Genomic DNA, 10,361 nt, shown 5'->3' with positions numbered 1-10,361 from the left:
GCGTATCAAAGTCTTGCCCAATCCTCATTGAAACTCTACATTATAAAATAAATCACTTTCCCCTATGATGTCTGAAAAAGTGAAAGGGCGTGCATTTTCATGCCCCACAATGGTAAAGTCACATGCTCACACACACACACACACACACACACACACACACACACACACACACACACACACACACACACACACACACACACACACACACACACACACACACACACACACACACACACACACACACACACACACACCACAGTGCTGGCACCGTCCCATGCCCACAGTTGGTGGTGTCATGACATAAATACTATGTGCTGTGCAGTAAGGACGGAGCTGCCTGTCTGAACCCTTCTTTCTCTTTGCAAAAAGTTCAGTTTCGTAACATCCTCAGTCGTGGCACCTCCTCACAGGGAGGAAGCTCTCTCTAAGAATAGAGATGGATGCTGGCTCCATATTCCAAAAAAGGAACAGCACGTATTCCTTAAGATGACCTGAAGCTTGAACGATAAATAAACTGAACCTAAAACTAAATATACAATCAAAATACAATTCAAGAGTGATTCATTCAATTTGGAGAAATTGCAGAATTGAGATTCTTCTTCTTTCCAATTGTTCTTTTGTTAGATGGCTTTAGTAAGTTTTACGTTCTTCAATTTTAGATTTGAGTGCAGGTTAGCATAGAGAAAACACTTCTTATACACATATCAATACCTGTGCTACAAATGTTATACATATCGTTACATCTTAATCTGTGTGATTAAAGGTTTTAACATGAACCTTTTTTGAACATGTAAAATAAACCTACAGTAGATCTTTATGCTGCCTTGTTGTTAAAGACACCTCACATAATGAAATGTGACAGGAGACAAAATATTGAGGCTCAAGTGCTCCCTCTAGTGGAGTGGATATTTTGTATAAATGTTACAAGAGTCATTTATAAGAATAAAGACATTGTCTGAGTGCATCTTTAACAACTGCCTTTTACCCTGTTTTGTATGTTCAGCTTTAAACTTTAAATGGACTGTAAATCCTTCTGCCCTTTACACTGTGACTGTATCTGTATTATATTTAGTAAATAAATATTTGTAAGGAATGCAGTAACACTTAGTTCTCATCGGTACAATATTTTATTTTGAGATCAGTAAGTAAAGCTGCAGTATGTTTTTCCTTATAAGATAGAGTGGGTTGTATAAAGTATTTCAGCACATCGTTGGTAGTTGTTAGTATTTGTTATTTGGTGTTGTTGAGATATTTGAAATGTGTTATTTAATCATTTGTTTTTAGGCTTTCTTGATTAAAAAATGTTCCACACAACACAGAACAAGAAACAGACAATTCAATCTAGGATGGTCAAATTTGAACAACAACAAACTAAATTTCACAAAAACACTCTGAGTTGTTGCTTTCAATATCCTAACAGTTTTGAGGCCGCGGGGTATCGTTTTCGATGGGTCATGCACTTGTCTCTCTCGATGAACAGTGAGTGGGTTTTACAGTTAATGTCCTTCTCGAGGGTGATGCGTGACTCTTCCAGGTGGGACAGGGAGTGTCTGGCCTCACTCAGCTGCTGCTGGAGAGACGCCACAGTGGCATCAATCTGCCTCACCTCCCCTTCCAAACTGCAAACACAGGGGCAAACCAAATCAAGACGGAGAAAGAGGATAAAAGCATGATGAGATTGTGCATATGTGTGTGTTTGAGTGTGTACCTGAACTGGGGCTGATCTCTGCAGAGCTCCATGTTGGGTCTGAGGGAGCGGAGGTAAAGTCTGGACTGGGCTACTCTCAGGGGAGCCTCTTTTTTGTGGATGGCTTGCTGCAGCATCACAATGTTCCTCTCCTGGGCCCCAATCTGCTCCAGGACCTACACACACCATTACAAAATAGATAGTCAATCAATCAATCAGTCACACTTTCAGTCTGTGTGTTCTGTTTGTCTACCTGTGCAAGCTTCGTCTCCATCTGGGTCTTGGCCTCTATCAGCTCCTGAACGCGCTGGCTGAAGGCTCGGTCCACACTGGAGCACTGGAATCCGAGATCGTCAGTGGTGTCCTGCAGCACCTGCTCCACCAGCAGTCTGTCACACACAACAGCATCACTGTATTTACCTTCAATCATTTGTAACAATGAGCCTACTGCTGAAAATATTTATTTACAAACAAATGTCTTATTTTTGCTTGCATCTAATACTTTGTTTAAGTATCCTCCAGATTTCTGGGATTAACCAGTTGTTCTTATTTTTGCTATTTTCTTCTAACATAAACTTTTACGAGTGGTCAACAGTATTCTTACATGGTGATTGTCTGACACAAGGAAACACAAAAGCTTAAACCCAACCTGAGACTGTGAGTAGTTTGTTCTTCCTGCTGGGCCTTGTTCAGGTTGTCCTGTGTAAACTTTGTCCACAATGTGCTATTACACACCCTGCAGAAGACCATGTGACACATTGCATTAAAGTTATTCATATTGTTTGTCATTGTATGTGTTCCTAAGATGTGATGATGATGCGCAGTCATAAGCAAGCAAGGACTCACTGGTCCTGCAAGGTGGCTGAGCTTGGGTGGTGCCGTGTGTCTGGGCTCATGTTACTGTGTCTTCCACTGTGGTCATCAAAGTTGTATGCCTGGTACTTGTCAGACCAATCCAACTCCAACGTCTGCTTTGCATCACGGTTCATCCTGACGCACACAGAGACACAAACCCAGGGATAACTCAGTTTTAGGTGAGCAATTAAGCTAAAGCTTTTAAATGTAGATTTTTTTGAAGTCAGGTTGTTTAACTTTCAGGAATCAAATTCTGACACTCACTTGATCTGACTGACAACTTGAGCAGTTGTTCTTTTCAGTAGAGCTTGGACACTTCTGATCAAGTCCACTTCCTGAAAAAACACAGTTTACACATGCTTATCCTAGTGAGCCCTCTGCTGGTACTGTTTTCCTCTTACACCAAATTCACTAATACACACTCAGACACCAGAGAGTACTACTGTGGTGCACAACTGAGCCAGCATGTTATTGGTGCTCTGCAGATTATGTTCTCATTGGTCGATCAATCATTTGATACAAATATTCAATGAGTATAATTTAGCCAAGTATTATTTTACGCTTAATGAAAGTATTGCTTGAAATGAGTGATTTTGTATTAATGCAATAACCCATTTATCCTGTGTCATTGTCACATAAAGCTTTTACAGCAGCCAGCACATACACTTTACCAAAAAGCCATTGATCACCTTTACTAGCTCCTCTTCCACAGTGTCTCGCACCAGGTCTGGTCCCAGTCTCCTGGCCCTGCAGCTTAGATTATCGGTGGCGATGGCATACGGAGTCTCGGTGGCGTCCAGCGCCTTCTCTAGCCTCGTCTTCAGCGCCAGCAGGGACTCCGTGTCGGCCAGCAGCTGCTCGATGTGCCGCTGCAGCTCAGACTTCCAACTGTGGATCTCATGCAGTCTCTCCCCCAGGAGACGCGTCCCCTCGGCCTGCGTCTTGAAAGTGCCTGTCTCGGTGTCCTGGTGCAAAGCTTTGGACTCTCGTTGGATGTTCCGGGCAGCGTGGCTCTCGGTTCCGGCCTGCTGGAGGATGCTGTGGTAGTTGGAGAACCATTCAGCAGGGCAGTATTTAGCGGAGCGGTATCCCACTGTGGCTGAGCCCGAAGACGGCTGCGGGACACCCGGCTTTACAGAGGGGTCTTTCTCCTGGACTCCCTGAGCCACAGCTCTGCTGTCAAAGTGGGGCCTTGACACTAAGACCTCGGAGCTCATTTTTAGCCAATTAAATTACAGCTACAAAATATACGTAAAATGGATCAGGTGAATTAAGCAGATGTTGTTATATACTGTAAAGGCAGTATCAGTAAGTGTCCACAGTTTTCAGGCAGACCAAGCTATGGGTTTGTTTGGTGTTGCCTGGTTACTCATCTTGGCAGGAGCAGCTTTGGCTCAGGTGACTAGTTACTTAGTAAATAGCAACTCCTGTCACTAATTAAGTGTTACATACACAGTAGGGTATACAGTAATGGAACATGAAGAATACAAATATGTAGGGTCCACTCAAACTTGAATTAGTGTTGAGTAGTTGTAGTTTGCTTTACTTCTAGGTAATGTATTTCGTTCTAAACCTGTGAACTTACAGGTCATCTACATCCTCTTCATTACAGGTGACTATTTTCACAGTAACTGCAACATTCAAGTTAAAACTTGTCATGAGAAATGTCATAAAAAGTAGAAGTGATTTTAGAGTTTGTGATAAAAAAATGACACAAATAAAAGTAATGTGATAAAAAATACACACGCTACTCAATAATATACATTTCTAAACATATTCACAGTTTCCAGCTGATAGGACCTTTTTGATGACCCACAATGATCAGTTAACATACTTAAATTCCAGGTATGCACTCCGCAGAGCTATTAGCAGTACGAAAAGACAATACAGGGACATGGTGGAGTCTAACTACAAGGACTCCAACGCCAGAAGCATGTGGTCTGGACTGAAAACAATAACAGACTACAAAAGGACAACAAGTGGTGCTGAGGAAGTGTCTGCATCTCTCCCAGATGAACTGAACACATTTTATGCACGCTTTGAGAAGCCCCCGGCTATGGAGGCACAGAAGGCCCAGGATCCCTGCTCACTGGTTTTAACCAGTGCAGATGTGTGTAGATCTCTGAAAATGATCAACACACACAGGGCTCCTGGAACTGATGGCATCCCTGGCCGTACTCTCAAGGTGTGTGCAGTTCAGCTGGCAGATGTGTTCACAGACATTTTCAATAGGTCACTGCTCCAGTCTGTAGTCCCCACATGTTTTAAAGAGTCCATCATTGTCCCTGTCCCCAAAAAGACAAAACCCATCTGCCTCAATGACTACCGCCCAGGTGCACTCATCCCCATCATCATGAAGTGCTTTGAGCGGTTAGTCAAAATTTTTATCACCTCCTCCCTCCCTGACTCACTGGACCCCCTGCAGTTTGCCTACAGGGCAAACAGGTCCACGGATGATGCCATCTCCCTCACCCTCCACACTGCCCTCTCCCACCTGGACTGGAGAAACACTTATGTGAGAAGGCTGTTCATTGACTACAGTTCAGCATTCAACACCATTGTGCCCTCCAAGCTCATCATTAAACTCAGGGACCTTGGGCTCAACAGTGCCCTCTGTGACTGGGTCCTGAGCTTCCTGACGGGCAGATCCCAGGCAGTGCGGATGGGGAACATCACATCCTCCACCTTGACCCTCAACACCGGAACCCCTCAGGGTTGTGTGCTCAGCCCTCTCCTCTACTCCCTGTTCACGCATGACTGCGTGGCCACACACAGCTCCAACACCATCATCAAGTTTGCTGGTGACACGACCGTCATCGGACTGATCACAGACGGCGACTAGACAGAGTGGGGGTGCCTTTTGGTGCCAAGACAACAACCTCCATCTCAACTTCAGCAAAACAAAGGAGCTGATTGTGGACTACAGGAAGAGGCAGAGAGAGTCACACACACCCATCACCATCGACGGGACTCCTGTGGAGAGAGTCAGCAGCTTCAGGTTCCCTGGGGTAAACATCAGTGAGGATTTTTTGCACTATTTTATTTATCTTATTTGCACTGTGTATTGTGAGTTGTTGGAGGAGCCTGGGATATAAGATTTTCATTGCCAATATACGCTGTATCTGCTGTGCATATGTCAAATAAAACCTTTGAACTTTTAAGTTTAAGTCATCACCCCCCATCAAATCTTTGTTACATTTCAGAACATGCTGACTTCATTCCTGTCAACAACACACTGTATTTCAGACACAATTATTTTTGTATCACTGTGTGTGTTTGAGCATGATGTGTGTAATGCACTCTTCATTCTGCATTTATTAATTATGACCCAAACAACTGCCACTATCAGGAATACAGCAGTTACAATAAAAAAGATTTAAGAACAAAAAAATACAGAATAAAGTGCACTTCCTCAAAAGTCACACAAATTGCACACTCTTCACACATGTATTCTCACACACATCCAAGCAGAAGTGGCACCCACACTGAGTCAGCAGCTTTTGTTTCATGTTCCTTTTTCATTTGAAACAAGGTAATTGTCCCACTATTGGTTCATAACCAAAGTCATGCAGGTTAGGCCCGATATTGTAAACTGAATTGTAACCCCAGATTTATTATACTTTTATTTACCGTGGATAATCTAACCCCTAACTAATTAAAGCTAACTCAACGGATTACAGAGATGAGCTCATAAATTCCTTGGAAAAAAGGCATGCAAAATGAAAGAATAATTTAAATCTTAGTCCATTCAGGTGGAAATAATGAATGTGTCAAATAAAAGGAGACATTTTTGGTTTTTGAATATATGCATATGCACATAATGAAAGTACAAAACCAATAACCTAGTGATGTAGTGTTTCGACATAGACTGGATTTTCTTGGTTTTGTTTATTTATCCATTGTTTTCATATTATCACACTTAATAATAACAATAACAATAATAATAATTACTTACATTTATATAGTGCCTTTCATATACCAAAGGATGCTAAACGTACATATTGTAAGGTAAGCTACGTTTATTTATATAACACATTTTCAGACACAAAGGCACTTCAAAGTGCTTTACATCACTATTAACACACAATAGTTAAGAAAGAAAAAAAATGAAGAAACGAAACACGATAAATATATATGACGGTAACTTACATACGTAATATTTAGTTTAAATGGTTATTCACAGGTTCTTGTTGGAAGTGCAGGTCTGTTAAACAGTTGGTTTAATAACAACATGGCTTCATATTGAACATAGGCCAAAAGCAAAAGTTTGAAAGTAAAGTTTAAGCAAATAATCAAGCAATGAATAATAATAATAATAATAATAATAATAATAATAATAATAATAATAATAATAACTAAGATGGTAATTATTGATCAAATACATGTCTTGCTCCTGAAAACATCATAAGTGCATCATTGGTTACAAAATTGACCCAGAAATGAAAGGATGATAATGCGGTTCATCTCCTATTGCTAACTATATATCTAAACGTCATTGCAGTAGATATTGTCTGTTGCGGCGAAGTTGCTGTACACAGAGTCTTGTTTGTCTTCAACTTCATAACCATTGTGTTGACAGGGACGCCGCTGTTTGGAGGGCACCGCTTTTGAGAACACCACCTCCTGGTTTGCATAAATCTGAAAAAGAATCAACAAATATAAAAAGACAAGTTAGACTCTGATGAAAATTCACATTATTATGCAAGGCAAGGCAAGTTTATTTATATAGGACCTTTCAACACAAGGCAATTCAAAGTGCTTTACCAACATGAAAGACATTAAGAGCAGTAAAAAATAGTGCAGTATAACACATTATAAAAGGGCATTTAAAAAAAGTCATTTAACAGCAAAGATAATGAAATAAACACAACAGGTATAACATACATGAATAAAAGTTGCAGTGCAATGTCAGATAAGAACAGTTCAATTAAAAGAAGCGGCAAAAGAAATGTTTTCAGCCTGGCACATGAAAATAGGTCCTTTAAATGTTATCAGTAATTCAAGAATTCCTTATATAGGTTTGATTGAAGTGAAATGTGACCTAAGTATTCATTGGCTGATGAAAATAATTACTAAGAATTTTGATGACCCCGGGTCTCATCTGCTACCATGATTATGACACAAGAAGGCGAATCTACCCTAATGCTCACCGTGCTTTAAACTAAATGCTAACATCAGCCTGCTAACATGATCAATGACAATACTGACATGCTACAACATTTGCTCATTAGAACTTAACACCAAGTTGAGGCCAGTATTTAACCTCAGTATTGGACAAATTAATATTCTGACCCTTCATGGAGAAATCCTTTTTATGAGTTTGGTGACTTCCTGACCTTTGCCATCACCAAACCACAATGTCCACTTCCAAATATCAAAATCAACGGGTATCCTATTTTCAAATTCTCAAACCATAATCATGCTCTCATGAGGACGAACCCCTTGTTGTAGATATTATATTTAAGTTTTCTTACATCTGCTTCAACCATCACTTCCTCATTTGCTGCTTCATTGGTTTTGTCTCTGTCATCATTGGCCCTTGTTTCTGGAAACAAATAGCATAAGAAATGGTTTCACAGCTTGTCTGCCTGCAGACTCGATGTGATTTCCTGTGTGAACTTTCTGCTTCCTTCCGTATGCTAAACATACCTCTCTGTTTTTTCATTTTGCATTTACAAACTATGACCAGAGCGATTGTCAGTGTGAGCAGCAGAGCAGGGATGATGTAGACCACTGGGTGAAAGGGAACTGCTTCAGAGGAAAAAAGCAGAAGAGAGTAAAAAAATACCCTACCAAAAACACATCTGCCTCACATTTACATGCGTACCATTGAAGGGGTTTCCAGTGGTATTTGTAGGTTCTGATCCAACAGTGCTGGTAGAGACCATAGCCATGGTCCGAGGTGTAGAGACTGTAAAAGAACATTTTCTTCGTAACACTTAGCAAATATTCTTATTTGTAGAACCTGTTGCTGTGGCACTCCAGAGATTGCAACCTTTGTGGGTCCCCTACTTGATCTGGGTCAAAATATCTCAACAGTTATTTAAATAATTGACATGGAATGTGATAAATACCTGATGTCAGCATGCTGACATGCTAACAAGATGTGCCAGACTCAATATCACCGAGGCTACACGTGGGCATTGTAATCAAACTAAGGTCCTGACATTTAAATATAATGCATTAATAGCTTTATACAGTAGATTGGCCTATTTTCAGAAACCTGACCATTTTTATTTCATGCCAGTTTCAGAAATCCAGGAGAAGGGAAATAATTAAAACCAGTTCTATTTGAAGCTGCAGTAGACCCAATTGACTGGTGTTTTCCCATTAAACGATCGCTTAAGTACTACCTGCTGATAGTTGAATCTTGACGTAGTTTTCAGCTTGCCACTGTGAGTCGGATCCACACCAGTATGTCCCAGCATCCTCTGCTCTCAGCTCTGTGATCATCACAGAAAAAGAGCTGGAGGAAACATCATGTTGCAGCGTGAACCTGCTTTGAGTCTTCACCATGTCTCTACAGTTTTTGCGGTTGTCTCCCTTACAGAGAAACTTCCTGTTATCCCTGTGTTGTGACGGGTAGGGGCACTGCATGGTTAGTGGATGTCCCACAATGCCTCTCAGTGTGTTTGTCTTCACACAGCACCACTCTGAAACAGAAGGAGGTTTGAGGCTTTAGCTCAGAAAAGAAATTAATGAACAAATCATAAACTTACTTAATTTAAAAGCTTACATAACACAAGTAACGGTTGAGGAGGATGTCTCACCTTTGACATTTAGCTCAAAAGCCACAAACAGATGCAGATTGTTGTTTCTATGGACACCACAAAGGTACGAGCCAGCATCCTGTTTGGTCAAACTGGTGATTGTCAATGTGAACTTCCTTGACGCCTTGTCATCTGTGAGTCTGAACCGTCCGTTTTGTTGGTGAGGAGACGTGATTAATGCATTCTGCAAACACATAGAGGGCGGATTTCCCTTGCAGAAGTATTTCACACTGTTGAGGTTCTCCGGCTCATACGTACAGCTGAATGATGCTGAACTCTCCTCATTACTCTCAACTGTGATGGTTGTGTCACAGCTGTCTGTTGGTGAAATAAGTCTCACAATATTACCAGCACAACACCAACGTAATATATTTTTTAACTGTATCAATTTTATAGGATGATCATATGTTTTTGTATATAACAACATTCTGCATTTTTCTTTCAGTTAAATGTATTACGGTGAAAGATACAATAATGCCCCTGATATATAAGTGAAGAGAAAAGGAGACACTCAAGTAAAGCTCAATCATAGTGTAAACTGCTTATGGTGATTACGTTAACACCCATAAAGCACTTACATATGGATCCAAAAGGTTGGTTAAGAATAATTAAAATGCTGTAAAATAATAAGCTTGGGATGTAGTAATCAAAAAAAATTCATACATACCAACACGTGAAAATGTTTTAAAACAATAAAAGTTTAATTATATATTCCATGACACTGTATTTCAATAAATGCTTTTGTTTTCTAAGTAAACCAGCAGCACTGTGTTATTGTGTATTTGACAAAAAATTTGATTAGTATGGTTATTTAAAAAATGTTTGAAAAAGCTTTACTGTTCTTTGAAACAGTCAGTAAAGTAATATAACAATGATGCTGTATGTGTTATTAACTTATATTAACACACAAATGTCAGTGAGATGGAGAAAATAACACATTTTGTTGGAAATTAATAACCATCCGCTTGTAACTACTCATTTCACCCTGAAGAATTTGGGCACAATTACGATATAATTATACATAAGAAAACATGTTTATGCCCAGATTG

The 10,361-nt window shown here is 40.2% G+C and overlaps 1 protein-coding gene across 1 annotated transcript; it reads right to left on the bottom strand.

Moving 5' to 3' along the window:
* Positions 1-1,124: 1,124 nt before the first annotated feature.
* On the bottom strand, positions 1,125-3,861 carry tekt4 (tektin 4). Its single transcript, XM_063884492.1, has 7 exons — positions 3,232-3,861; positions 2,807-2,877; positions 2,534-2,677; positions 2,337-2,423; positions 1,941-2,076; positions 1,709-1,863; positions 1,125-1,619 (listed from the first exon to the last, which is right to left on the bottom strand). Exons 1-7 carry the CDS (start codon positions 3,757-3,759, stop codon positions 1,406-1,408), a joined length of 1,335 nt encoding a protein of 444 aa, XP_063740562.1. The 5' UTR covers positions 3,760-3,861; the 3' UTR covers positions 1,125-1,405.
* Positions 3,862-10,361: the final 6,500 nt, after the last annotated feature.

The sequence above is a fragment of the Eleginops maclovinus genome, chromosome 5 (genome assembly GCF_036324505.1).
Source record: "Eleginops maclovinus isolate JMC-PN-2008 ecotype Puerto Natales chromosome 5, JC_Emac_rtc_rv5, whole genome shotgun sequence".
In the NCBI taxonomy this organism is placed as follows: domain Eukaryota; kingdom Metazoa; phylum Chordata; class Actinopteri; order Perciformes; family Eleginopidae; genus Eleginops; species Eleginops maclovinus.
The sequence above is the reverse complement of the archived record's forward strand: the minus strand, read 5'-3'. Positions and strand labels throughout refer to the sequence as shown.